The 27,454-nt window shown below is 53.5% G+C and overlaps 11 protein-coding genes across 11 annotated transcripts; 3 read left to right on the top strand and 8 right to left on the bottom strand.

Annotated features, from left to right (window-relative positions):
* Window positions 1-271: 271 nt before the first annotated feature.
* CFT1 (mRNA cleavage and polyadenylation factor subunit) lies at window positions 272-4,734 on the top strand (the record flags this gene model as incomplete). The annotated part of the gene is made up of 5 exons (XM_051448479.1): window positions 272-2,261; window positions 2,315-2,757; window positions 2,808-3,890; window positions 3,951-4,098; window positions 4,166-4,734. The coding sequence occupies 5 exons, from the start codon at window positions 272-274 to the stop codon at window positions 4,732-4,734; spliced, it is 4,233 nt and encodes a 1,410-aa protein (XP_051300075.1).
* A 755-nt stretch (window positions 4,735-5,489) lies between these two features.
* J4E86_007963 (uncharacterized protein) lies at window positions 5,490-6,827 on the bottom strand (the record flags this gene model as incomplete). Its single annotated transcript, XM_051448478.1, has 2 exons — window positions 5,490-6,737; window positions 6,792-6,827. 2 exons carry the CDS (start codon window positions 6,825-6,827, stop codon window positions 5,490-5,492), a joined length of 1,284 nt encoding a protein of 427 aa, XP_051300074.1.
* A 1,002-nt stretch (window positions 6,828-7,829) lies between these two features.
* J4E86_007962 (uncharacterized protein) lies at window positions 7,830-8,942 on the bottom strand (the record flags this gene model as incomplete). Its single annotated transcript, XM_051448477.1, has 1 exon — window positions 7,830-8,942. The coding sequence occupies one exon, from the start codon at window positions 8,940-8,942 to the stop codon at window positions 7,830-7,832; it is 1,113 nt and encodes a 370-aa protein (XP_051300073.1).
* A 363-nt stretch (window positions 8,943-9,305) lies between these two features.
* Window positions 9,306-9,842, bottom strand: J4E86_007961 (uncharacterized protein; the record flags this gene model as incomplete). Its single annotated transcript, XM_051448476.1, has 2 exons — window positions 9,306-9,735; window positions 9,787-9,842. 2 exons carry the CDS (start codon window positions 9,840-9,842, stop codon window positions 9,306-9,308), a joined length of 486 nt encoding a protein of 161 aa, XP_051300072.1.
* A 277-nt stretch (window positions 9,843-10,119) lies between these two features.
* On the bottom strand, window positions 10,120-10,830 carry J4E86_007960 (uncharacterized protein; the record flags this gene model as incomplete). Its single annotated transcript, XM_051448475.1, has 2 exons — window positions 10,120-10,561; window positions 10,607-10,830. 2 exons carry the CDS (start codon window positions 10,828-10,830, stop codon window positions 10,120-10,122), a joined length of 666 nt encoding a protein of 221 aa, XP_051300071.1.
* A 361-nt stretch (window positions 10,831-11,191) lies between these two features.
* Window positions 11,192-11,687, bottom strand: J4E86_007959 (uncharacterized protein; the record flags this gene model as incomplete). Its single annotated transcript, XM_051448474.1, has 2 exons — window positions 11,192-11,591; window positions 11,647-11,687. The coding sequence occupies 2 exons, from the start codon at window positions 11,685-11,687 to the stop codon at window positions 11,192-11,194; spliced, it is 441 nt and encodes a 146-aa protein (XP_051300070.1).
* Window positions 11,688-11,946: 259 nt separating this feature from the next.
* J4E86_007958 (uncharacterized protein) lies at window positions 11,947-12,444 on the bottom strand (the record flags this gene model as incomplete). The annotated part of the gene is made up of 2 exons (XM_051448473.1): window positions 11,947-12,346; window positions 12,401-12,444. The coding sequence occupies 2 exons, from the start codon at window positions 12,442-12,444 to the stop codon at window positions 11,947-11,949; spliced, it is 444 nt and encodes a 147-aa protein (XP_051300069.1).
* Window positions 12,445-15,490: 3,046 nt separating this feature from the next.
* Window positions 15,491-18,209, bottom strand: J4E86_007957 (uncharacterized protein; the record flags this gene model as incomplete). The annotated part of the gene is made up of 4 exons (XM_051448472.1): window positions 15,491-15,570; window positions 15,625-17,274; window positions 17,323-18,160; window positions 18,207-18,209. 4 exons carry the CDS (start codon window positions 18,207-18,209, stop codon window positions 15,491-15,493), a joined length of 2,571 nt encoding a protein of 856 aa, XP_051300068.1.
* A 686-nt stretch (window positions 18,210-18,895) lies between these two features.
* HEM12 (Uroporphyrinogen decarboxylase in heme biosynthesis) lies at window positions 18,896-20,190 on the top strand (the record flags this gene model as incomplete). The annotated part of the gene is made up of 5 exons (XM_051448471.1): window positions 18,896-18,950; window positions 19,001-19,042; window positions 19,090-19,625; window positions 19,673-20,063; window positions 20,117-20,190. The coding sequence occupies 5 exons, from the start codon at window positions 18,896-18,898 to the stop codon at window positions 20,188-20,190; spliced, it is 1,098 nt and encodes a 365-aa protein (XP_051300067.1).
* An 893-nt stretch (window positions 20,191-21,083) lies between these two features.
* On the top strand, window positions 21,084-22,624 carry J4E86_007955 (uncharacterized protein; the record flags this gene model as incomplete). Its single annotated transcript, XM_051448470.1, has 4 exons — window positions 21,084-21,314; window positions 21,425-21,530; window positions 21,595-22,081; window positions 22,147-22,624. The coding sequence occupies 4 exons, from the start codon at window positions 21,084-21,086 to the stop codon at window positions 22,622-22,624; spliced, it is 1,302 nt and encodes a 433-aa protein (XP_051300066.1).
* A 2,802-nt stretch (window positions 22,625-25,426) lies between these two features.
* On the bottom strand, window positions 25,427-26,313 carry J4E86_007954 (uncharacterized protein; the record flags this gene model as incomplete). Its single annotated transcript, XM_051448469.1, has 2 exons — window positions 25,427-25,750; window positions 25,807-26,313. 2 exons carry the CDS (start codon window positions 26,311-26,313, stop codon window positions 25,427-25,429), a joined length of 831 nt encoding a protein of 276 aa, XP_051300065.1.
* Between the last annotated feature and the right edge of the window lie 1,141 nt (window positions 26,314-27,454).

The raw sequence follows: 27,454 nt of genomic DNA, 5'->3' as shown, positions 1-27,454 counted from the left end.
TCGCTGGAGGAGAGAAGAGGGGATTCCAGGTAGAAGCCGGCGATGTTTGGAATGACGTCTAGCGGCCAGAACCCTGCTTCGATCCTGCCCAGAACAGCTAGCATGGGTCGCACCTTCCCGGGCTGGAGCTCCAACACAACACGCTAGACAGAATCGCGCATGAGCTCTTTTGACGCGACCTCGGTCAACACCACGAATTCGCGCTGAGCTATACCGCCCCACCCACGCACGACTGCCATGCGAAGTGCGGCAGCGACCTTCGACCACCACCATGCAGTGCTACACTGAGATAGCCCCGCCCACCGCCGTCAGCCATGCCATCAGCCTGCCCTTCGTGCACTCTAGGTCAAACAACCTAGTCGTCGCAAAGAACTCGCTGCTCCAGATCTTCGAGCTCAAGGCGACCACGACCGAAGTCACCCCGGGCGGAGGAAACGAGTCGGAGAATGCCGCGGCCAACCTCGACACTGAGGCGGCCGACGTGCCGTTGCAGCGCACCGAGAGCACGGCCAAGCTGGTGCTGGTGGGCGAGTTCCCCCTCGCCGGCACCGTCATATCGCTGGCGCGCGTGAAAGCGCTCAACACAAAGTCAAAGGGCGAGGCGCTGCTGGTGGCGTTTCGGGATGCAAAGCTCAGTTTGGTGGAGTGGGACCCGGAGACGTACAACCTCCATACAATATCAATACACTACTATGAGAACCCAGACTTGCCCGGCATTGCTCCTTGGTCCGCTGATCTCAAAGACACGTACAACTTCTTGACGGCAGACCCCAGCAGCAGATGCGCCGCCCTCAAGTTCGGCACCCACAACCTCGCCATTCTGCCCTTTCGCCAGCGTGATCTCGTCGAAGATGACTATGATTCCGATGCTGAGGCTCCCAAGGAGACCAAGGCCGAGCAGGCGAATGGCGACCACAAGACGCCGTATTCCTCCTCCTTCGTCCTCCCACTCACCAACCTCGACCCTACCCTCACACACCCCGTCCACCTCGCCTTTCTGCACGAGTACCGCGAACCCACCTTTGGCATAGTCGCTGCCTCGCGAGCCACCGCCCCGTCATTACTCGCCCACCGCAAAGACATCCTCACCTACTCCGTCTTCACCCTCGATCTCGAACAAAAGGCCTCCACTACGCTCCTCTCAGTCACCGGACTGCCCTACGACATCACGAGAGTAGTACCGCTACCCTCTCCCATTGGCGGTGCTCTGTTGGTAGGAGGAAACGAGATCATACACGTCGACCAGGGAGGAAAGACGAATGGTGTGGCTGTGAATGAGTTTGCCAAGGCCTGCACATCATTCCCGCTCAGCGACCAGTCAGATCTGGCCCTCCAATTGGAAGGATGCCAAGTCGAGCTGTTGTCGCAGGACACGGGCGATGTGATGATTGTGCTCAACAGCGGGCGCATCCTAATCCTTACCTTCACCCTCGACGGTCGGACTGTATCCGGAATGACTATTCAGACTGTCTCGGAAGACCATGGCGGTCAAATTCTCAAAGCTGCCGCTTCATGTACGAGTAATCTCGGCAGAGGACGGCTGTTCGTTGGAAGCGAGGATGGCGAATCAGTAATGCTAGGCTGGACTGGTTCATCCACTCAACTGCGACGCAAGCAAACGAATGCTGATTCGGATGGCGACGAGGACATGTCTGACGAGGGGGACATGGATGATATGGAGGACGATCTCTACAACGATACAGCTCCAGCCGTTCAGAAGATTACGGCAGCTGTGTCCGAGCCCACAGCGCCAGGAACGTACACTTTCAGAATACACGACGTCTTGCCGAGTATAGCACCGATCAAGACCGCCGTCCTCCATCCTGGCAAGGTTACCGATTCCTTGAACAAGGGCGAGATCATGCTGTCTACGGGTAGAGGGTCGGCTGGAGCCATCACCGCTCTTGACCGCGAACTTCACCCTGTCAGTATCGCGACCAAAGAGCTTCCTTCAGCGCATGGCGTCTGGGCTGTACATGCTCGAAAGCAAGCCCCGGGAGATGTCACTGCAGCGTTTGGCGAAGACACTGAAGCCAACATGGCTACTGATGTTGACTATGACCAGTACCTGGTTGTCTCCAAAACCATTGACGACGGCACTGAGACTACTGTGGTATACGAGGTCAACGGCAACGAGCTGACTGAAACCGACAAAGGCGATTTCGAGCGTGAAGAAGGCTCGACTCTTTTTGTGGGTGTGTTGGCCGCTGGCACAAAGGTTGTCCAGGTCATGCGGACGGAGGTCAGGACGTACGATTCGGGTAGGCCAGATCATCTACATTATCCGCCTTCTCAGACTAACTTCGTCAAATAGAACTTAATATGGACCAAATCCTACCCATGGAAGACGAAGAGAACGGAAACGAGATCAACGTCATCAACGCCAGTTTCGCAGACCCATACCTACTCATCCTGCGCGAGGACTCTAGTGTCAAGATCTTCAAGGCTACCGGTGATGGAGAGCTAGAAGATGTTGAAGCGACTGGGCTGACGGGAACAACATGGCTTTCGGCCAGTCTGTTCAAGTCATCCAGCTTCACGGAAATCTTTGCCTTTCTCCTGTCACCAGAAGGTGGTCTTCGCGTGTTTGCCATGTCCGACATGGAAAAGCCGTGTTACGTTGCTGAGGCGTTGAGCTTCTTACCGCCGGTCTTGGCAATGGATTATGTTCCTAAGCGGAGTGCGATCAAAGCTACCATCACCGAGATCCTAGCCGCGGACTTGGGAGATGCGACTACAAAGTCACCTCATCTGATCGTAAGAACTACTTCAGACTCACATCACCCTAGCGACTGACGATATTCTAGATCCGCACTTCCAGCGATAACCTCGTCATCTACAAGTCCTTCCACTCTCCGTCACGGTCTGCTTCGGAACTCTGGACTCAAAACCTGCGATGGGTTAAGCTGTCGCAACAGCACATACCAAGATACATCGAAGATGCAGGTTCTGAGGACCAAGGGTTCGAAAGCACCCTGCTAGCGGTGAGCGATATCTGCGGCTACAGTACCGTCTTCCAGCGAGGCACAACTCCGGCCTTCATCTTCAAAGAGTCATCAAGCGCACCACGCGTGATTGGCCTGAGTGGTAAGCCCGTCAAGGGTCTTACATCGTTCCACACATCAAACTGCCAGCGCGGATTCGCCTACCTTGATTCCACAGACACATTGCGCATCTCCCAACTTCCGCCTCAAACACATTACGGTCACCTCGGATGGGCAACACGACGCATGCCAATGGATGCGGAGGTGCATGCCCTCGCCTACCACCCGGCAGGGTTATACGTTGTTGGAACGGGCCAGTTCGAAGAGTACCAACTGGATCCCAGTGAGACCTACCACTACGAACTGCCCAAGGAAGACATGAGCTTCAAGCCCAAGATTGAGCGCGGCGTCCTGAAACTACTAGACGAGAAGTCATGGACCATCATCGACACACATGTTCTGGATCCCCAAGAAGTCATTCTATGCATTGAAACACTCAACCTCGAAGTCAGCGAAGTGACGCATCAACGTAAAGACCTCATCGCAGTCGGTACTTCGATCGTGCACGGCGAAGATCTCGCAACTAAGGGTTGCATCCGTATCTTCGAAGTCATCACCGTGGTACCGGAGCCGGATCGCCCGGAGACCAATAAGCGCCTCAAGCTCATCGTCAAGGATGAAGTCAAAGGCGCGGTATCCGCCATCTCTGGACTGGGCACCCAAGGCTTCATGATCATGGCCCAGGGACAGAAGTGCATGGTGCGTGGTCTCAAGGAAGACGGCACCTTGCTTCCCGTTGCGTTTATGGACATGCAATGCTACGTCAGCGACTTGAAGAACCTGCCTGGAACGGGTATGCTGGCTATGGCTGATGCGTACCGGGGTGTTTGGTTCACAGGGTATACAGTAAGTTTTCTGATTACAGTAACTCGGCCCTATGAGATATGATGCTAACAGCGAAAACAGGAAGAGCCCTACAAGATGTCCCTCTTCTCCCGCTCAAAGCATAATCTAGAAACCATCGCAGTGGATTTCCTGCCCTTTGACCAACAACTCCACCTCATTGTCGCAGACGCAGATATGGATTTGCAAGTCTTGCAATTCGATCCTGATAGTACGTCCCTCATCCGCACCTCTAGACTTACACATCCACACACTCAACTAACACATCCATCTCACAGACCCCAAATCCGAAGCCGGCTCCCGCCTCCTTCACAAATCCACCTTCCACACCGGCCACTTCCCCACCTCCCTCCACCTCGTCCAATCCCACCTATCCCTCCCTTCCACGACCGACGCCTTCACAACCAACGCCAACCCCGCCACCGACGAAGACGACATGGACACCACAACCCCCTCCCCACCATCCCCACCCCAACCTCTCCACCAAATCCTGCACACAACACAGTCCGGCACCCTCGCCCTGCTCACCCCTCTAACCGAGGATTCCTATCGTCGATTATCTAATTTGACGGCTTACCTCGCCAACACGCTCGATTCGCCGTGCTCGCTCAATCCGCGCGCGTTTAGAATGGGCAGCGAGGCGACGGGTGATGGCGGGTGGGATGCGGGGACTGGGGCGAGGGGTGTGCTTGATGGCAATCTTTTGATGAGGTGGGGTGAACTTGGGGAGAGGGGGAGGAGAGAAGGGTTGGGTAAGTATGGGGAGGGTGAGGAGGGGAGTTGGTTGTTTTGGGGGGAGAGGGAGGTTCTGGGGGGGTGGGGAGTTTTTGGGGGACGCGGACGGTAGGGCTGTTGAGAAGGAAAAGAAGGAATGGGGAAGATGAGAACTAGAGAAGATGAGGAGTACGGTCAGGAGTGAGTTGTGTAGAGCAGGAGAGAAAGAACAGTAGACGATAATTGGTTCACGATGATGCACACTGGCGATGAGAGCGCTTCACGGGATTTCTGATGTCATTATAAGCTACTGATGGACATCTGATCCCAGGCTCTGCTTTCCCGCTTGTTGAGTGCAGTATATGTACTACTGCTGCCTTGATGTTGTGTCTGAGGCGTCTTCTCGGCCTTACTAGTAATCAAACCCCCTAGGAGCTATTTACTCATCACCACATGTCACAATGACCAATATCATACGACAAGACATCACATCAATCATGTAGTTGCACTCATCATAAAAAAGCATTACAGAACCATGGCATTAACATCTCATCTCAATCCACTCACCATCAACCCCACACTTTACCAAAACCATGCCATTGCCCGGGCAGCTCGCCTGTCTAAGAGAACGCCGGCAACAAGCAACAAAGCTATAATGATGCCTTTGCTTACAGAAAGTAAAAGAAGGAAAATAAACTCTCTTTGGTATCGCAGAAGCCTTCATCTCGAAAGCTAACAGTGTCGAAAACCTCCATGAAATGCAGAAAGAAACTCCTCTCACGCCCCCATCTCCTTGCTCTACACCCTCATACTTCGTTCCTTTGCATTCATGCATCGTAAAATCATGCTAACTCCATCATCTACTCCAGCACAGAAGCTACACACCTCTTACTGAGACGCACACTGCACGCGCTCAGCCCCCGGATGCATATCATCCTCATCATCCTCCATACCGCCCATACCCCTCGCGCGCTGCCCCTCACCGCCCGCATCAACATCCTCGAGCGTAAAGTCCTCCGTCATGGCATCAGCCGGCGGCATAGACTCCGGTACCTTGCGGGGCGGCAGCACAGACTCCAGCGCGCGAATCTGTTCGGGGGACATGGGCCCGCCGTCCTCGTTGTTACCGAGGCGCTCCGGGAACTTGACGTCGAACTGGATGTACAAGTTGCCGAAGTCGTGGTGGCGGTACGACGGCATGCCCTGCCCGCGGATGACCTTGACTTCGCCGGGGGAGATGCACTCGCCGGGGATGATGTCGACGGTTAACCAGCGCTCGTCGAGGTGCTCGATGTGGATCTGGCCGCCGGCCAGCGCGGTCAGGAGGTCGATTTCGGCGTGGTAGAAGAGGTCGTCGTCTTTGCGTTGGAAGCGCGCGTGTGGTTTCTGCTCGATTTCAAACACTACGTCGCCGGGTTCTACGCCGGGGAGCTGGTCGCCCTCGCCTCGGAACTCGATCTTGTGGCCGGACTTGACGCCGCGGTCGACGTGGACGTGCAGCACCTTGCGCTCGATTATCGTCTTCTTGCCGTTGCACTGCTTGCAGCGGTCCTTGTCGCGGATGATTTCGCCTTCGCCCTGGCAGTCGGGGCACACGGTTTGGAAGCGCTGGATCATGGGGCCCATCTGGCGCATCATGTGCTTCATGCCGCGGCCGTCGCAGCCAGCGCACTTCTTGACGGCGCCGTCTTTGCCACCCGCGCCGTGGCACTTGGGGCAGATGACGGATTTCTGGAGCGCGAGCTTGGAGACCTTGCCGCGGTAGACGTCTTCGAGCGAGACCTTGTGGACGTGCGAGATTGTGCGCGCCTTCTTGGGTCCTTGTTCGCGTCCGCCGCCCATGCCGCCGCCAAACATGCCGCCGAAGGGACCGCCGCCGCCGCCGAAGAACTGTGCGAATAGGTCCTCGGCTGCCATGCCGCCACCGCCGCCCATGCCGCCTTGCTCGAGTCCTTCCTCGCCATATTGGTCGTATATTTGGCGCTTCTGGGGGTCTGAGAGAACTTCGTATGCGTGGGAGAGGTCCTTGAACTTGTCGGCCGCCTCGGGGTTGTGGGCGTTCTTATCGGGATGCCACTTGAGCGCTCCCTTCTTGTACGCCGTCTTTAGTTGTGACTCGGCGCAGTCTGGCGCTACCTGTGGGTTGTTAGTCTTCTCGCCTTAGTTGTTCGTGGAGATGATTGTGCTTACCCCCAGGATATCGTAGAACTTTGTGTCTTTAACCATGGTCGCGGTTCGTGGTTGTGGTGTCGAAACGTGGACGAGGGGCTAGCGGGGTCGTAAAAGTCGGGTTGAGGGGCAATAGAGAAAGGTCTCTGGGTGATCTGTGGAAAGCGCGAGTCGCGGTGTCGGGAAGATCTTAAATCAAGTCAGCGTCAAGTCTTGGTGGGCCACAAGTCGCAGTAGTCGCCCGGTTGCAGCTCAGCCTTGCAGGTGAAAGAAGGCGCGGGTAACTCGTCGAAGTGCTGACACAATGAGCGAAAAGGCGCTTACCGAGAGTCGCCGCGGGAGTCTTCGCGGTCGAAAAGTGAAGAAACGGGTATCTGACTCGGAGGCAAGGTGCGTGTTCACAGTGTATATTGGGGTGCGTGGGAGGGCGAACGCTTGTCGACTTAAAAGTAGTAACCGGGATGTTGCAAATGCACCGGCTGCGCCGAGCGAGAGAAGATTCCAAACAATTCCATGCCCTTCCACGCTGCCTCGCCAGCCCAAGATTGCCTGAATCCGCTCGTCTGCCTGCCCAAACTACGCAGCAGGCTCCACTCTATCGAACGTCACTGCGAAATCCAATATTCACTATCCCAATGTCTGTACATGGCGTGAGAACATGCGTTTGCCATTGCGCATTGCTTGGGAAGCTTCGATGAAGGTACGCTATGACCGCTTTTGGCCGAGCCAATCAGCGCGGGGGCGATCAGGCAGGGCTCTTATCGCCGAAGATTGGCGAAGTTCCGGGTGCCGGAAGGGGACCCTTCTTTTGCCTTGCGCCATCGCGCAGCTTCGCCTCAGCCACATGGAGAATTTGAGCAATAGTAGGGCCGAGATGGTGCCTCAGGCTCAACGTCAAGGTAGCAGGCGGGCACAACCCTTTCTTCGCAGCGGCGACTCACGACGACATTAGCTCGAGATGTAGATGAGTTGTGACTGGTCGCTGAACTTCGCGACTACATAGAGAGACTATCAGTACTATTACAAGAACGAAATAACTAGTTGCCAACTACAATCCCCTCACGCGCCGTTCTCATACCACCCCCTTACGTCCTCGACGAGCTTCTCAATGGCTGTTGGCCGCCACATATGATAAGGGGTCAATGCGTGACGGAATGTCACCGTCTTCCTCAAGGCCAAGGAGACCTGGAAACGGAACGCAGCCTCGTCGAATACCTCCTCGGATGGGAAGAACCTTACGTTGCCAGCATTCAACCCATGTGCCTTCGGCACACCTTGCCAATGTCCCAGCATACCAGAATCGCCCGGCCAACACATAATGGACCTCTGTCCTCGGACAGCCTCCCGTATGCCCCTCCCAAACCCTACGAAAGACAGCATGTCTTTGGCAAGTACCCCTTTGAACGTCCAAAAGTCCAGGCGAACCTGGATTGTCGCCGCCAGGTTGGATTTGGCATACGCCAATATGCTGTGGATATCCTTTGTCTTCCCGAAGACGAGCGGGGACATGCCCCATGCTGTCCTGAGGACGACATGTCGGAGGCAGAGCCGGAGCCGTGTCTTGTCCATCTCAATGAGCTTGACGAACTTTCCTACGTCCGTACACACCAGGGTATTGTATCGAAGCTCGAAATGCGTGGCTTCGTCCGCGAAGTCGCGGTGCACTTCGTTAATGCGATTGATGGCCATCCGTGAATGACCATCAGTGATGCTGGTACCCTTCTGCTTGCTCAGCAGGACGTTCTCGCCATTGTTGTCCAGAGCATAGCCCCAGATAGTTTGCCTGAGCTCGACAGGTACTCGGAAGATGTGGCATTCTCCCCGCTCGATGCGCTCGAAGTGTTCTCCGCCTGCACGCAGGCCTGTGACCTTGCCATCCTTGATGTCGAAGGAGACATGGTGGCCACCAGGTGCTGTACGGAATGTTGCCTGGAACTCAGCGTTGAGTGCCCGTTCCTCTGCCGAATCACCACCAGTTCTGAATGAAGGTACGTTGGACCATTGCAGGTCCCAGGTTTCAAGGATGTCACCGCGGACATGGCTGATGCTGCCGACATGCAGAGACACGCCGTCGGATGTTACGATGGCGCGGTACCCGTTCTTGGTGCAATACCAGCCAGTGTACTTCTTGAGGGTCGTGCGCGAGAGGACGGGGGCAGGTTGGATATGCATGATGGTGTTTGGTATGCTCGTAGTCGGAAGAGGATGGCGACGTCGAGGATCAAAATCAACAGACGCGTGAGAAGTAGACGCGTCGATATCCTGTGGGCAAAAAATCCCGCACTCACTTTCATGTTCGAGTTCATTTCCTATTGCAGACCGACTCCTCCGTTTGCGCTCTGCCTGGAGAGCTCACATGACGTCAACGCATCTTGTTCGACAGCGAGAGCGCGAATCACCCTTCACCGAGACTTAAGACCTTCTTGAGTAGGTGGACTTTGAGGATTGCTATCTCTCTCAATTAATGAGGAGTGCCTTTTGCGTATGTAGTAGTCATGTATTTTGGGAGTCATGAGTGGCTCGTCTCGCTCTGCGTTATCGCAATACCATTCCAGCCTGCTCATCCGCATCTTCAAACCACTTCAGCCAGCCCTCCCCAGAAAACATACGCGAAGGGCTTCCATGGGTAGGCCACCTCCACCTCACATCCCGCATAAGCTCAAGCTGTTCCGGCGTCCGACGCTTCAGAAACTCACGCATTGCGCTCAAATACTTTCCCGAGACTATGAACTTGTTGAGTCGGTATGGTAGTAGGGCAACCTCGGCGTGGATCTGACGGCAGACGAAGAGTAGGGGGGCTGAGGAGGGGGGGATGTTGTGACGATCTTGCAGAATCTGGCGATCTTTGGTCGAGGGGCTGGAGTCTAGGGAAATAGTTCCATGGCTCATGGCGAGGGCGAAAATTTCGTTTCTGATCTCAGCGGGGAGACGAAGGAGGGGAGAGGTTGTTGCATTGCGCTCTGAGCTGTTGTGTTCTGTTGGTCTGGTGGTCTCAACGCTTTTGGACCTGACTTACATCTTGTCCAAGCGTTGCTTGGTGTTCTCCGGTGACTTAATGTTCTCTGGTGACATCTTGGATTGGGATATGCTGGATTTGTAGTTGTCGATCATGGAAATGTAGCAGACGGAAGGGGTTTCAGTGACGATAGAAGGGAAGCAGGCAAAAGACTTGTAAGAAGTGCAAGAGAATAGGTGGATTCTCTTGGCGCGCTAGTCGCGAACGGCAGGGAAAGGTGACTGAGATGTCATTTTGGCTTACGCTATACCATCCCGCTGCTAAAGAGAAATTGGAAAGAAATTGCTGGGAAGAGGAAGATCCAGAGAACTCCAACCGCTACTCTTGCAACCGCTACTCCTCATTCTGAGCTAAAAGCTTGGAGTTCATAGACTTGAATATCCTTGCAGCTGCCAACCTATACTTCTCTTCATATTCCCACCACTCCATTCCGAAGATTACGAATTCCGCAAGGTCTGTCGTCCGAAGAACTTCCATGTCGATCATAACACCAAGTTGGGCTTGGTTGCGTCGCTGAAGGAATGGCAACAAAAGTTTGCCCCAGTTGGATACCGCGAAGAAGTTGAGTTCGTATGGCAGTAGCGCAGTCTCGGCACAGATTTGGCGGCAGACGCGGAGCAGATTGACTGGTGATCGAACTTTGTTGTACATGCGCCCGCGGATTGTGATGATGTCTTGGTGATCGAGAGCAAGGGCGAAGATCATGTTCCTGATTTCAGCTGGGAGCAGAAGTAGAGGCGAGTTCGTTGCGTTGAGGTAGGTGCTTTTTGAAGGACTGAGTTAGCGATAGTCAACAAGATACCACGACAGGGCAACTCACATCTCGTTCAGTAGTTGCTCTTGTTCCGCGGCCTTGATCCTGAGCTCTTCTTCAATCGCCAACTTCTCTTCAATACTGAGCTTCTCTTCACTCTCGAGCTCGCCTTCGTTATCGAGCTCCTCTTCGAACTCCAACTCCACTTCGGTCTCGAGCTTCTCTGCTTGCACTTTGACGGGATTCATACTGGGGCTGGTGTCCTCCTGCTGCTCTTCGGGGGGCGACATACTGAGCTTGGGTTTGGTATCAGGTAGCTGACGGAGGTGGAGGGGGAGTATAGAAAAGAGGGAAGGGCGGGGAAGAGAGGCATATATAATTGCGTGTCAGCGCGCTAGCCGACGATCAGGAAGGACAGGTAATAGTAAAGGTAAGAGCTGAGAGCTGGTTCTATTGCTTGATATACTACTTCACTGCAAGTAAGAGAGAAGGCAGACGAACCCAATCCTGAACGACAAGACTTGCGACCAAGAAGACGTATATGATGAGATGCAATATCGACGTGGAGACGGTGCTCCATTGTACATTGCCTTTGATCTGCCATATCAAGTACTAGGCTCGACTTCATATCCGCGTCCATATGTCCACGCTTCATCTCCAGCATCGCCTCACCCATTCAGTCGCGGATCGCGCTCCCAAATGCATGTTAGGTTCCCTCCGCACTCTTGCTAGGGCGCCAATCTGTGCCGAGGTTCGGTGTGCAAGGAAGTCCTTGAACGCGCTTACGGTGCCGGAAACCACAAAGGTATTGAGTTCGTATGGCAGTAGGGCGGCCTCGAAGTAAATTTGGCGACACGCGTAGAGCAGACTGATGTTGACAGGATCTGGCCAGTTGCGATGCTCCCAGTAGTCTAGAAACATGCTTGTGTCCGGAAGCCTGGGGATGACTTTCAACTTGATGTCGCCGTGACTGAGGGCGTAGGCGAAGATCATGTTGCGGATCTCTGCGGGGAGACGAAGAAGTGGGGAGGCGGTAGCATTGTGCTGAGTACTGCAATCATTGATTAGCACGTGCTCCCAAGAGACTGCCTTGCTTTGTGACCTACATGTAAGCGCGCGGTTCTTCCGGTTGATTCTCTGTGTTCATGTTGGCGTCGGCGTTGGTGATGAGTGTGACCGGGCGGTTTACAGATGTGGGTGTTGGAGTAGAGGACCTCGGGAGGACTGAAAAAGAAGAGATAGTCGTTCGCAGTCAGTTCTCAGGTCGCACGAGGTACGTGCACGGGACAAGTAGCTCTATATCTCAAATGCATACTTGCAGGGATTGACATTGGCTGTATTGAAACCCTTCTTGCATCGACAATGAGACGCATTATTCACGCGCTCTCGCAACTGGAACGTCTATCCTACCACATATGAGCCATCCATACTGTTGCGGACCTAGGCTTTCCTGCTTTTCCAGAAAAGATATTTCGCGGACTGACACTACCCATCACTTCCCTCTGCTCCACTGTCCTCTGATAAAGAAAGTTGTTCGGAGGATCACGCTGGTAAACGAAATCGACAGCAAATATATTAAGTTTGTAGGGAAGAGTGGCAGTCTCAGCATGGGTTTGTCGACACACGAAGAGGAGGTTGAGCGGTTGTCGAACGTAGTCTGGCCGACAATCCTCATGAAACTTGAACTTCAAGTGCGGTTCGGACCAGAAGATCTCAATGGTGGGCTGTGTGAGAGCGAGCGCAAAGATCTGGTTGCGGAGCTCAGCGGGAAGACTCAGAAGTGACGATTTGGCGTTCCGTTTGATGCTAAAGGGAAGGGTCAGTGCAAATCATCCTGTTTCGTGACCGCGGGAAACTTACATTTGATCGCGATCACTCTCTGACTGCTCATCTGACGCCGACATATCGGGTTTAACTTCCCTGCTGATTGCCGTGAATTTGGTTAAAGAAGACGTGATCTTGAGAGTTATGGAAGAGAAAGAGCATGGGAATGAGAGAAGTATAAATAATGGTCATTGCGCTACTGAAGGTGATTACGAAGCTAGCCCCACTTCGGGTGTACCCTCGAGAAGGCGCGACCATCGCACCTTGCCACATCGACACCTCAAGGCAACAGAAACATACTCGTGTCGTCAATATCCTCAGTTCTAAAGGCCTTAGATCTGTCTTGTGGCCACATGTACCACATCCAGTCCTCCCCAGACCCCATAGTCACCTCCCCTCTACCACCAAAACTGTGAAGTGACCATACATTCTGCATGACCTCCCTCTGCGCTGCAGTCAATGTGTCTAGAAATAGCGCTAAATCATACAAATAGTGATGATCTAACCCCAATCGCTGATTTTCCCAGGGCCTATCTAATTCGATTACCCATGTGTTGACTTTGTACGGCAGAAGCGCGGTCTCGGCGTAGATCTGGCGACAAACGAAGAGAAGATTGATGGGCCGCCTGAGATGGTCGCGAGGCTTGGATCTGCGGGATGGACGCTTTTTGAGCTTGAAGCAGCAGGACCTCGAAGAGAAGGTTATACGCTTGTAGAAGAGATCGTAGATCCGCTCGTAGTGGTAGCGATATTGCGAGCACTGGGGCGCGGCTCGTTTAATCTTCCAGCGAGAGCGCTCTGGATAGGTTATCGGGATGTAACCGTGATTGAGAGCGAGAGAGAAGATGTGGTTGCGGAGTTCGGGGGGAAGACGGAGGAGTGGAGACGAGATGGCGTTGCGCTCGGTACTGGCGAAGATTGTTAGCTGACAGTTGGAAATCGTGTTAGGCTTTGACAAACATTTTGTCTCGACGTTTATTCGCGCGGCTCGTCGTCCCATACATGGTGCGCTGCGTTTTCGAGGTCGACATCCTGGAGTTGTTGGAAACCGTCACTTGAGCGCAAGAAATCATAAGGAAAATAAGAAGCGGGAATGCACGCTATAGGTCAGTGCGCTGGATACAAGAAATAACGAGTGAATGGGCTTGAGTAGCATCACCGAACCAATGCGCTCACGCCCCTTTTCAGAGTGTAAAGGTTGCTCGAAAAGAAGTTACGCTAGTGTCGTACAAAGACTGTCCAGTCGAGGTAAGCAGACTAAGAGTCTCTGCTCATGCTACAAGTAACTGCTCTCCTAGATCTCCAATACAGTCATCCAGTTGGTCGCCGGGAACGTTAAGTACCCTTTCGGTGTTCTGCTACCTACATATCTCAAACTCAGTTCATGTATAAGCTCGATTTGGGCAGGTGTTCGGCGCTCTAGAAAACTGCCCATAGACTTCATGCGAGTCGTCACGAAGACAAAGGTGTTTAGTGAGTACGGTAGAAGGGCAGTCTCCACATACGTCTGCCGACAGACAAAAAGAAGATTAGCCAAGTTCTTGGTCTTGGGCCAGGTGCCTTGAGACCACGTGATTTCTCCGTGCGTGAGAGTAAGGGCGAAGATGTGGTTGCGAAGCTCAGCGGGGAGACGAAGAAGAGGAGAAGTGGCTTCGCATTTGGAGCTGTTATCACTTGTTAGTCGTCGTTACCTCATCCTGTCTGCGTATAGCCTACATCTCGTGCTCGGCGCTGGTTGCATGAGATTCAATCGCGAGCTTGGCACTGCGGTTGAGAGTATAATCCTCGACAGTCGGATTGGCGTGCGGCTTAGCGCCCTGGGAGTGCGTCTCTGGACTCGACATGAACTAGTCGTGACTGAACTTCGAGTAGATGGTGCGGATGCGGACGTTTGAGAGGAAACACGTGAGTGATGGGATGGCATTGAAGTTGTTGGTGTTTACACAGCGTCCGTGCGCCTAGCGTAAAGCTAGCTGAAGGTGGCTGAAACAACAAAGTCCAGTCATCCGCGAGACATGTCCTACCATCGCGCTTTCTCCCTCAAGATTCGCCCCATTATGAAGCTACAGTTATACCCAAAATTCGGCGGCCGTATCCCCTTGTGCACGTAGACACATCATCCATTCACTCGCAGACATGCGCTTGTCGCAGAGCTCGTTGCGCCGAGGCTTACGCTTTGCCCATTGTCCCGTCACGTTCAACATGAGCTTGATCTGAGCTGACGTTCGGCGGTTCAGGAATGTGGCTATACTGCGAGGGTGATAGCAATTGATCACGAACGAATTCAGCTTGTAAGGAAGAAGCGCCGTTTCGGAATAGATCTGGCGACAGACGAACAAGAGATTGATCGAATTTCGGTGAAGAAATTTGACCATGCGATCGCTCGAAAATGGGACAGCAGAAACCAAAGTGTCGTGGTTGAGTGCGTAGGCGAAAATGGCGTTTCGAAGTTCTGCGGGCAGGCGGAGGAGGGGCGAGGCGTTTGCGTTGCGCTCGGAGCTTTTTACTGTGCGTTAGTTGTAGGTATTGTATTCTTTAGGGTGGCTTACATGTGAGCTCGCATAAGTGATGCTTGCCGTAACATCTCCCTGCTTCTCGCTGACAGCTTCCTCGGTTGTGGACGCATCGACATCATGGCGGTCCTTGGTTGAATGTAGAGTTGGTCGTTATAGATTGACAGGTCAACTGCAGGTAAGTAGGGTGAGAAAGTAGTGTAAATATACATATACCAGGAGCGCACATCAGATCAGACAGCGAACGGGGAGCCCTCGACTAGGTTCCTTCGTACTAACAATGAAATCACCCCCGAGGGTCTACAGCGCTTTGACAACGAGCAGAAACGTCTCGATTGCCAATACGACAGTCGCTGCGAGTCTGATCATGAAGCGTTATAGTATACGGTATCCCAGAACTTTTACTACGCTCTTCAAGAGCACACCGAAGATATCCAGGCTCGCGCATCGTTGCTTGATCAAGACATGTCCAACCCTTGAAGTAGCGCAAACTCGATATGCCCACCAAACCGGATCGATTTCATGATAGGCAATCATCTTCACCCACACCGTTGGCGCCCGCGGTTCTTCGTCACAGTACATCCACTTTTCCCTACTCTTTTCGACTCGCGCGCTAGTTAGTCAATACATCCGTCCGCCCCTTGAGGTCTTTAAGTACCCGCGCTGCGATCGCAACGGCATCTTCAGGAAGACCTGTATTCGTTAGCAACTATCTCCAAAACTGCACTTCTGAAGCGCACAACTTACCTGCGACTCTCGCCACCTTCAGCGCGTGACTCTGACGATTGACACCCTCCCTCAGCCGATGCACGTACGAGAACTTGCCATCTGGTTCCTCAAGGACATCATTGCAGTAGCAGCCCAACCCCTCAAAGTCCTTTGTCATGTCCGCAAGCGCGTGAAAGTGTGTTGCGAAAAGCGTTCGACATTGATTGACGTGGTAGAGGTGATGAAGGCAGGCATACCCTACAGCGATGCCGTCCTCGGGTGTTGTTCCCCGACCGACTTCGTCCATGATGACGAAAGACCGCGGCGTAGCTTCTTTGAGGATCTGAGCTGTCTCAAGCATCTCGACCATGAACGTTGATTGATCTTGGTACAAGTTGTCTGCTGATCCAACGCGACTGAAGATCTTGTCGACCAGTCCAATCTCGGCATACTCGGCTGGAACGAAAGATCCAGTCTGCGCTAGGATAGTGATCAGTGCATTCTGGCGCAGGTAGGTACTCTTCCCTGCCATATTCGGACCGGTGATGAGCCAAATGCGCTCTTTCTCGCCGAGTTGGCAGTCGTTGGGGGCGAATCGGCGGCCTTGTTCGCTGAGGCCAGCTTCCACGACGGGATGCCGACCACCGACAATGTTATGCGATGGCTCTGCACTCAGTATTGGTCTGATGAGATCTTTCTCCATCGCGAGTGTAGCAAATGCGCATGCGACATCAAGCTCATCGAGCACCGCGGCGTTGCGTCTAAGTTTCACAAGGTTCTGTACGACACTTTCGCGCAGCTCGCTGAGAACACGCTGTTCTTCTGATCGAATTCGGAATCGTGTCTCGTCCATTTGCGCTCCCAATGAAGTCCACTCCGGGATTTGAAACGAGCGGGTAGACTTGCTGCTACTTAAGCTTCTTGGATAAAAGGCAGTGGCGCGAGCTGAGTCCTTGCCCTTAACATGAGCAATGTGCGCGAGGTTCGGGGTCCACTTCAACACCAAGCTTTCTGTATCCATCTTTTGACGCATCTCTTGTTCCAAAGTGACCTTTGCTTCTGTCATCTTGTCCAAGCTCTTGTGAAGGCGTTCAAGTGTCGCGCTAGCATTGCGCTTCATGATGTGAACATCTTCCCGTCCATCGGTCGCGCTCTTGAAGCTCCCAGTGATCATGGTAAGTTTCGGCTGAACGCGCTTCGGCAAGCTCTTCAAATCTTCTTCTCCAGCCTCTCGACCGATCACATCCTGGGCCAAGTCGGACATCTCTTCCGCTTCTTCGTTTTCCATGCGGTGGTACTCGGAGAGGCCGTCTTCATCGATCGCATACTGTATACGATGCGCAAGTTCGAGCGGTTGTGCTAGATCGAATCGCCGCGCCAACATGGGAATGCATTGTCGTCTTTGAACATCGGATGTGGCTGATGCTGTATCGAGTGGAATGGAGTCCCTCGAAGTTGCGTGCTCATGAAGGACGTCTACGATACTGGAGGTGACAAGGATGGTCTTCGACAACTCCATGAGGTCGTCCGCATCGCCGCGGCCATACGTGAACTTGGTCACCAATCGTAGAGAGTCGAACGTTTGCTCCAGGAGCAACATGATGTCCTGACGGAGCTGCGGATATTGTATGGTCTCCTCTACAAGATCAAGTCGATCGTTGATAGTCGACAACGACATGGAAGGCGCAGCTTGGATGTGTCAGCGATGAGTCTGAGTTGTTCGTCAGCTGTACTCACATAAGCGTTCCGTGAGCAGTCTGGTCCCGCTTTTGGTGACCGTTTTCTTGAGTGCATGTAGCAGGCTTCCTTCATAAGTACCCTCGCGAATCGTGTTCCGGATTTCTAGCGCTCTCAAACTGTTCTTGTCAATGCTCATGTATTCCTCGGCTTGGTGTCGTACCGGCGCGCGCAGTCGTGTCCGTGAACCAAGCAGTTGATGCTTGACGTAGTGTAACAACGAGCCTCCTGCTGCGACTTCACCGGGAGTGAAGTTGGCCGTGTCAAAGTCTTCCACGACATCTTCCAACATCGGTATCCAGTCGTCGATAGTGAGCGGCTTCTCTGAGGGTTCCTGGAATGTGATGACATGTCCGTCTTCTTGCATGATCGAAACGATACGCGAGTGATCCTGCTCTTGGAAGATGCTGTCTAGTACAATTTCTCGGGGTTTGATACGGGCTACCGCGGACGGCAAGGATGCGATATCTGTGCTCTGAGTAAGAAAGTCGCCACTTGACAGATCAATCCAGGCCAGGCCGACCTCCGTACGGGGTAAGTTGAGAACGGAAGAGACACTCGAGCTGCCTGGACTCTCCTTCACAGCTTTCTCTTGCGTGAGCACTTCGGGATTGACGTAGATGCTGAGGAGATAGTTGTTCTCCCACGGGTCCATGAAATGCTCATCGATCAGGGTACCTGGTGTCACAATACGCGATACTCTCCTCGTATACTGTGGTTCTCCTTTTGCCTTTGTCGGGGCATCGTTGAGGTACTCGTCGCTGATGGCGACATGTTTGTTGAGGTCTTGAACGAGGATCTTCAGGTACCGGTCCAGTTGGTATGCAGGAAAGCCTGCCTGACGGTGTCAGTGTCATGACAGGTCGCCGAATCGAAGTACTGACCATAGAGACGGCGGGCTTTTTGCTACCCTTTGAAACCTTCCTCTTGGACTTTTTGATATTCAGCAGGGGCGCAAATTCGTCAGCATGCTCGAAGTACAGCTGCAGCCTGCATTAGCTCTGGACATGTCGCACGACCTGCATGCTTGCCTCATAAAAGCCGCCGACGCGTGTGACAAGCACGCAATGACTGAACTTGAGCATGTTGTTGCGCACTTGCTGCAACAGCGGAGGGTATTCCGGTTCGGCATCATCTTGGGGTGGTAGTGCCTCGGCCTCCAAAGGCCCTTGTTGGAGGTCGTCGAGTGTCGCGGCAGACTTCCTCTTTGCGCCACGACATTGCGACACCGGAAAGCATAATTGACCAACGAGTGGTGTGGCACGTGGTTTCGCGATCGGACGCGTCGAGCTTGAGAGTGGGTGAATAGTCGCAGTACTGTAAAGCTTCCGGCTCAGCTGGTGTGAAGCTCTTCGGCACGCCAGATCTTGACGCGTCAGATATCGGACATGTCTGGAGAGCATCCTCGGGTGAAATTGGCGTCAGAGAGATGTGGGGATAGCGCGGTGGTAGAGATGCAGGAACGCGTCTCGATGCGGTTAGCGCCCAATCTGCACGCGCGGGGTATCCGGAGCTTGAACAAAGTTACGACGCCGATGTCATTGACGTCCGACATTCACACCATCCACAAACAATGGCACCCCAATTCGAGCCCATGAAGAATGACCTCATTCTGCGCACAGCAAGAGGTCAATAGCCTCAATCGGCCAGCAACGTACAGCATATTGACACTCAACAGGCGAAAAGGTCGAGCGACCGCCGATATGGGTGATGCGCCAAGGTAAGCATGCATCGGCACGAAACCTCATCAATGCTGATATCATATAGCTGGACGTTACCTTCCGGAATACCACGAGGCGAAAGGCAAGAACGACTTCTTCGAATGCTGCCGCAGCCCCGAAATCGCCTCCACTCTCACCCTCCAACCTATTGAGCGCTACGAAGGTCTCATCGATGCCGCCATCATCTTCTCCGACATCCTTGTTATTCCGCAAGCAATGGGCATGGAGGTCATAATGGTGGATAAGAAGGGTCCCCATTTCCCCGAGCCGCTGCAAACGCCAGAGGACAAGCAGTACAAGGAGGTTCTTGAGAGGAAGGTGGATGTTGCTGAATCGTTGGACTATGTCTACAAGGCCATCACCATGACTAGGCAAAAGCTGGCAGGAAGAGTGCCGCTGATTGGCTTCTGTGGCGCGCCCTGGACATTGCTGTGCTACATGGTCGAAGGCGGTGGCAGCAAGATGTTCATCCAGACCAAGACATGGATCTACAAGTACCCCGAGGAGAGCAAAGCGCTGCTGCAGAAGATTGCCCAGCTTTGCGTGGAGTACCTGGCTCTTCAAGTTCAGGCTGGTGCACAGGTACGTGGCATTGCCAAAACACATCGGTCCGATGCTGACTATCCCAGATGATCCAAGTCTTCGATTCCTGGGCGGGAGAGCTATCGCCAACCTCCTTCAAAACCTTTGCTCTACCTTATCTCAACTACATTGCCGACAATCTGCCCGCGCGTCTCGAATCCAAGGGCCTCGAGCCCGTTCCTATGACCGTCTTCGCGAAAGGCGCATGGTACGCCTTGTCGGATCTTTGCGACACCAAGTACAACACCATCGGCCTCGATTGGCTGCATGCGCCGGCGGAGGCATACAAGATTGCGCAGGCAAAGGGTAAGGTTCTGCAGGGTAATGCCGACCCGGGTGTTTTGTACGGGACCAAGGAGTCCATCACGAAGGTAGTAGAGGAGATGGTCGCTGGGTTTGGTGGCGGCAAGCAGGGATGGATCGCCAATCTTGGACACGGTAAGTCAATCCATGGGTTGCATGACATGTCGCATCATGCTAACAACTCACAGGTATCACACCGTTCGTTAAGCCGGACGACCTGAAGTTCTACTTTGAAGAGATACACAGGTTGACAAAAGCTTAATACCATTATCTTAGTTTCGTTTTGTCACAAGACTCTGCGGAATAAACTGATTATCACACTTCAAAGTCGACCCTTCCCCATTGGCGAAGTAGTGCACCCATCTTGTGCCACGAGAGACAAATATGACGCTTGCGACGGGAATAGCAACATGCTGCATGAGTGTTATTGTTACGATGTAACTAGGCGCCTGTAGACCTGGATCGAGTCTAGAACTTATCGTTTATTACGGATCTGTGGCACGTCGCCCATATTGTTAGGTTTGGAAAAGCCTCGCAAAGAACCACAATTACGTTAACTTTCTAGATTATCTTCATAACAGAACTTTTTGGTGCTCGAAACGTAGCAGAAGCAGCCTATACCGCGACTTTTGAAGCTGATGTTGCCATCTATCGTGTTGGGTGCCTGGCACAGCCATGCACGCCGCACGCGTTAACAACGCTATCGAGTGTAACAGCACCATCTCGTGACGCCGTGCGATATGCGCGAAACCGCCCAATTTGGTTCTTACAGAGGGGTTTGCACGACACGAGCAATCTACATGCGGGAGCGATCGACCATCTATCGAGTCGGTATTGCACGGGAACAGGTGGGAGGACGCGGTCGTGCAGAATTGAGATATGCGCAGATGCAGGCTAGCATGCGCCAACTCTAAACGGGCTATTGAGATCAGCATGTCTGGTGGTCGATGGGATGTAGTGACTGCGGGAGCAGCGGTTCGCCTTTTTACCCCACATTCATCCATCGCCTGCACTCGTTGGGGAAGGTGTCAGGAACGTCATTTCCTTTGTTCTCCACAATCTCATTGTATCCGCCCTTACCCATCTAATCATCCCTCCACCAATCCACCCTTTTCCTTCACCAGAAAAAAAGTAAATATCGTAATCGCGACAATCATGGGTGACGCGCCAGTTACCCCACCATCGTCATCGCCGGCGCAGGCCCCGCCACCGCAGCCTCAAATCATAACATCGGATATCACACTTCAGGCGCCGCTTTCGAGGCAAGGGAAGGGGCCTGGATTGGTTCTTGTGTTGAACCATTATGCGGCGAGGGAGGCGAAGGAGGGGTGTTTAGATCCGCCGCCGTTGAAGAAGTGGGCGGAGGAGGGGTTCGCGGTCGTGCAGGTATGTCGTAGTGTCTTGGTGGAGTGATCATGCGACTGGGAGGATGGGAGATTCTACGTAATGATTGGCAGGAAAGGTGGTGGCTCGATCTCAATGCTGATCACCAATAGTTACTGGTACCGGGCAAGGTCGACGGCGAATTTCCTCTCCAAAAAGCGCTGGACGTATTGAAGAGTTGTGAACAATGCGAGTTCGGCAACGGTGTCGGACTGATATGTGCGTCGACTCCCGCTCGGATGGCGTACGGTCATTTTAGTAGTATACTGACGATCAATTCCAGCATACTTATCCAGGATTCCCTACTATCTCGAAGAAGCTGCCTGTCAGAACCCTGCGATCAAGGCCCTCATCTCTTACGGCGGCAAAAGCCTTTCCACACTAAGCTCGACAGCACTGCCACCGCAACTAATACACGTCGCGGGGCTACCAGACCATCATCGCCGCGAATCATGTTCATTAGTAACTGGATCATCCTCGGAGAACGCAGTGCCACTTCCGGAGAACATTATCAAGACATACCGGTACGAGGATGCGACAAAAGATTCTGAATGGGTGCTTCCAAGCGACGAGCACTACCACAAGCGAAGCGCGGGCATTGCGCATACGAGGAGTCTGACTTTCTTGAAGCCGCTGCTCGGCGGCCCTTTCTTCGATCTGGAGGCTGTCTGGGAAGAGCACACCAAGTTCGAGTTCGGCGAGAGGGATGTGGAGAAGACGATGGCTACGATGGTGGATCAGCCATATGTCAACCACATTCCGACTATGACGTACGTATCCCTTAACCACCATCCTCCAATATCCGCATTGCAGGTGTATACTGACCACCCATCAGCGGAGGCGTAGGTCAAGATCGACTGACAGCGTTCTACACGCACCACTTCGTCTTCAGCAATCCGCCCGACACGGCCCTCGCCCTCGTCTCCCGGACCGTAGGCATCGACCGTGTAATCGACGAGTTCATTTTCACGCTCACCCATACCAAAGAAGTTCCCTGGCTATTGCCTGGTATTCCTCCCACCGGGAAGCCACTTGCCATACCTTTCACCAGTGTCGTTGCTATGCGCGGTGATCGACTGTGTCATGAACACATCAGCTGGGACCATGCGACGGCGCTGAAACAACTGGGTCTGCTTCCAGAGTATGTGCCTTTCCCGTACGATATCGAGGGCGCCGCGCCGCCGGAGAGGAAAAGATTCGAGGTGAGACTGCCAGTTGTGGACATGGAGGGGAGTAGGAAGTTGGTGGATGAAAGCTGTGAGGAGAGTAATGCGTTGATGAGTGGACGGTGGCGGATGGTCGACGATGTGTGATGGCAGCGAGGTTGTACGAACGCCGCCTAATCTCTAAGGGACATATCGGAGGTACGTATATATGATAACATACAGGCCTACGGTTTCGCGAAAACATTGCCTCACGCGTTTGCGCCACTCCAATGTTATGAGTCATGACCCTCCACCGTGTACATATCATCGACTGCAACGTTCTCATACGGCTATGACGCATCTCAAAACAGCAGACCCATGTATTAGGAGCCATTCTCACCTTGTTTAAGCAGATGTAGCAACCTGGAGTCGTTGAGCCAGCCTAGTCTCTCGACGCATGATGCGACTTCGCCGTCTTGTGCCGCCTTTACAACGAATCGACTGCCGCCCTCTATCGGCGCTCCAGGATCTTAGAGTGGGTTCTTGATCCCCAACCTGGACAGCGGCGGCGATAGGAATTCGTTCGGACTGGAGAGATTACACCGGAATCTTGCATGGCCTGACTCAGAAGCCACTCTTTGTAGACATCGCACCTAGCGCATGGCCCGAGCTTCTTCCGCCCATTTACTAGATCTTCCCGCCTTTCTCGACTCTCCTTCTTCCACTGATACCCACTCCGCCGCTGCTACGCAGACGCTACCTGTATCCCATTGTCTCTTACATGAAATCACGCCGCTGAAACAACACGACCCAGCTATGGCAATGCATCCACGCATGGGGCCTCACACTTCTCGCTATGACGGTGCGTAATTCCCCTCCTGTTTGTAATGCCAACATATCAAGCACTGTTGCGACACTCCCGATCGCCTCTCCATCTTCTCAGACATCATCGACACCAGGGAATGAGTCAGGTCGGCTGAACCCCTGCTTCGTGGCTCGCCTTGGTGGCATCCGACCGCGTCCAGCGTGCGGTGGTGCAGTGTGCGGGCAAGTCAAGTGGTCGGCTCCACTTCACTCACACTTCGCATGAGCAGGAGAATGCACGTATATCGAGCGTGCAGGACCCTAGCCGACGACAATATGAGAGCGGCTGGTCCGACGATAATGCACCGTCGATGAGACTGGGCACCCTGATTCGGGACGCCTGCGGATGTGTACTGAAAACTCGATGAGCTGGACTCGTCGCGTGGATGGCAGTTCGACAATATGCCCCGGCGCATCACGTCTTACCCGTCGGTCAGGTGGGCAGGATCGAGCAGACTCTTTTGCTTTGTTCTGCTGGGTGTTCAGACCTCGCGGGTACATGTTCGCCCGAGGTCCCTCCCCAGCCCAGACCCTCATTACTGTGTCATATGAGAAGATATCTTTTTCATTGAGTCTTCACCAGCTTCTGGTGTGGCTTGAGGAAGAAAGCAACGTTTTGCGACCTCCTATACCTGGACAATCCTGCCCACCTGTCCCCATCTGACCGCTCCACTATTCCTACTAGACATGATTGCACGTGTGCATGAGCCCAAGATCAACTCAACAGGATAACAAAGTATACTGGAAATTCTATGAGATATCCGGGAGGTCATCAGTGATCTGGAGAGATCCAAACGCCGCGGTGAAGCAGCCGCTGCCAGCCTACATGTCTAGCTCAGATTGCTTTCGAACATGTCTCAGTGGTGCGACGTTCCATGATCCTTTCTTTCGTGTGACTCTGCCCGGCGCTTGTATTGTTCCCATGGATTTTCTCTGGCGCAACCAATGAGAGGGCGTCACGCGCAATATCCGCGCTCACCTCTTCACCTTCACCTCTGCCGTCAGTGACATTATACCGGCCAGAGGCTGGGGCGCTTTAACGCATGGCCCAAGTAACCCCAACTTATCTAATTGGCCGCCTATCTCTCTTCCTTCTTCCTCCGACACCCAACCGCGACACTCGACGCCGGCTCAACTTTGGAGCGCGCGTCCGTCCATTGAGCCTCCCATCTTCTTTGGTTGGGATGGCGCTTGACCACTGTGAGTCACTCTCCCTTCCTCCTGTAATGTTAACACATCAAGCACCGACGCTGCGACCTTCCCATCGCCTCTTCCGTCATCCCAGACAACGTTCACATTAGGAATGAGTCCGGTTGCCTGAACCCCAGCCTCCGGCTCGCCGAAGTGGCATCCAGTCACGTCCAGCGTGCGAGCGATGTAGTGTGCGGGAAAGGCAAGTGGCTGGTCCGCTTTGCTCACACTTGGACGACCAGGACGCGTACGCATATCGAGTGTACGTTTACTGGCGACGACATTGTCGGTACGGCTGGCCCGTCTTCGATGCACCGTCGGTGAGACTACGGCAACTCTTCGCGGGGCAGAAATCCCGGTAAAGCAGATGAGCTGGATCTCGTTTGTGGTCTGCAAGATGGTGAAGCGCCCCGGAGCGTGGACCCTGATTAGCACTTAGAGAAGGTGGAATCACAGGGGGGGTCTCTCTGTCCACTGGGTGTCATACTGCGAATGAGGCTGGTTCCTCTTCTCGGTCACTCCCCAGCCATGATTTTCATGATTGTGTCCTTTGGGATGCGTTTCGTTACGGTTTTGATGTCATTATCGAATGGCAAGTCCGCTCACGATGTATCGCCGTGCGAAACTACTTTTTTCATTGAGTCTCCACCATATACTGGTGTTGCTTGAGGAAGAAAGCGACCTGTCACGGCGGACGCCCAAGGCAGATGTTAAGGACTAATGCATGTAAGTCCCTGTCGGCCTCGCGCAGGGTCAGAACACCACCTCGTAGTCCTCAAGCTGATGTCTCTCCTTGGCAAGATCGAGCAACAGCATGTATATATAGTCGTTGGGCACTTACTTGCCGCCGCGTGCGTGGGCATTTAATCTCACCAGTTCACATACCAAGAGAGAGACAAGCATACATGCTCGGCTTTACATCAAAAACACTCTTCTCGCGACCTTCATAACGGGGCGCATCAGTCTTTTCAAAAGACTCGGCGTGGCCTTGCCAGTCAAGAACCAATCGTACACCATTGCCCAGGCTTCATTTCCACCAGTATCAATGATGTCTCCATGACAGGGTATAATGCGCTCGATCTGCCATTCCGCTACCTTCTTCGCGTCGCGTCGCATCAAGGTGTAGTCAACGGTCGCAACGTGGTAGACGAGGCGCTTCGCCCATATCGATCGAGGATGTGCACGCTTTGCGAATTCGCGCGACAGTGGACCGTGGTGCGACGAGCTAGGATGGTATTGCTGGCATAAGGTCAGCGTTTGATGTCGCATACGCGCCCAGTGATTGCGCAACATACCTCGGTGCATGGTAGGTTCATCATCAGGTCCGACTGTATCAGCGTCTTCGTAGACTTGTGATACCAAGCGACACAGTATGTGATAAAACCCTCGAATAGCACCGTCTCGAAGTCCTGCGCAAAGTCAAACTGATCTTCCGGGCTTGTGTGCCAGTCCTCGTAGATGTAGTCCCACCCCACATCTTTCCTCTTGCTTTCCAGACCTGGGACGCCGATTGTCTTTGCCTCTGGCCACGCATCGATATAGTCCTTCACGTACATGTGATGCCCAAGATCACACGCCACGAGATGAACGCCCCCAAGTTCATTCAGCTTATCGCGCACCGCTTGTTCGAGCGGGATGGGGTTGAGAAGGAGGATTCGGTTGTCGTGCAATCGGATGGCTGTTGCCCGATTGCCTACTGCGACAAATTTGCGGTAGCCGAATGGCGCGAAGCGGTTGAACGGGGTGGAGAAGGTCGTGATGGCGGGCGTGACGTCGCGGATGGTGAGCCCAGCGGAGGGCATACTCGCGTCGAGGTGTGTTCGGTTTGAAGCTGTCTGAGCCTTATATCGATAGTATCTCGGCGTTATCGATGATTATGGGTTAAGTATGCGAAGATATCGTCTAGACGCGACGCGCGTGAGGGAAGTTTGGATATGATGTCGTCATGACGCTGTTCGCTGCGATCAGGGATGGGGAAATCGGGTCGCAAGACGCTCACATTGAAGCTACATTCTAGAGGCAATGCTGCGCAATGTGGGTAGCAGTATACATTACCTGGTCCACGTTTTACTGGGTTGAAGTCTGCGTATGTATGCAGTAGACGACTGGACATCGGACATTCCCGTGATCTAGAGGTGGATGTATCCACCTACGGCTAAATGCTGTCATCGTGTCCAAGGACCGCAGGCCTATACCTTATCACCTTCGCACGCCATCAGACAACAAGAGTGCGATGGCCATGACCTGCGATCCCGACTGTTAGCTCGAGCTTGGGCTTTGGCGCTCGCGAGCTCCACGAGGCAATCGCATTCATTGGCGTCTTGTTAATGCAGCAGTGAAAGCGTATAAGTCATCTACTGCCAGCTTGCGAGTGCACATGACGTGTCGCGACGGGATTACCACGCGTTGAGGAATGGACAGTCGTGATGCGCGTGTAGGGAGGGCTGGCGCGCGGCATCGGCGCCGCTTGCTGCCCGGCCCGAAACCCGGCCGATCGCTGCGCTTCTCCGCAACCCCAACAACATCGCACCGCATTCCACCATCATGGTATGCTCTCATCAGCGCATTTAGCTCGCAATCAGCGTTCCCAACGATTGATGCAGTCCGCTAAGGTCGCTTGCGTAAGCAAGCGATTGTAGCAGCAGTAACCCGCAGTACGCATGGCGCATCACACTCACGTACGTCAATGGTTTGACGTGCTGGTAGGTTCCAGGGTTTGTCGCATGATTGCGATATGAAGAGCCGACGCAAGAGGCACTGGAGTGCCGCGAATCTGCTACCCTGTTTTAATTCCCGGGAGTATAGAATTTGAGGGTACTGTTTTTACCAGACGTTGTTCCTTTAGTCATGTAGACAGTATATACGCCCCATGGAACCCACGCTCGTCACAATGATACGAATACCTGCACGGAACGGTGTATCCTTGATTTCAGACACGCCCAA

This window comes from Alternaria arbusti (assembly GCF_024043155.1).
Source record: "Alternaria arbusti strain BMP 1465 chromosome Unknown scaffold_12, whole genome shotgun sequence".
Classification (NCBI taxonomy): domain Eukaryota; kingdom Fungi; phylum Ascomycota; class Dothideomycetes; order Pleosporales; family Pleosporaceae; genus Alternaria; species Alternaria arbusti.
The sequence above is the reverse complement of the archived record's forward strand: the minus strand, read 5'-3'. Positions and strand labels throughout refer to the sequence as shown.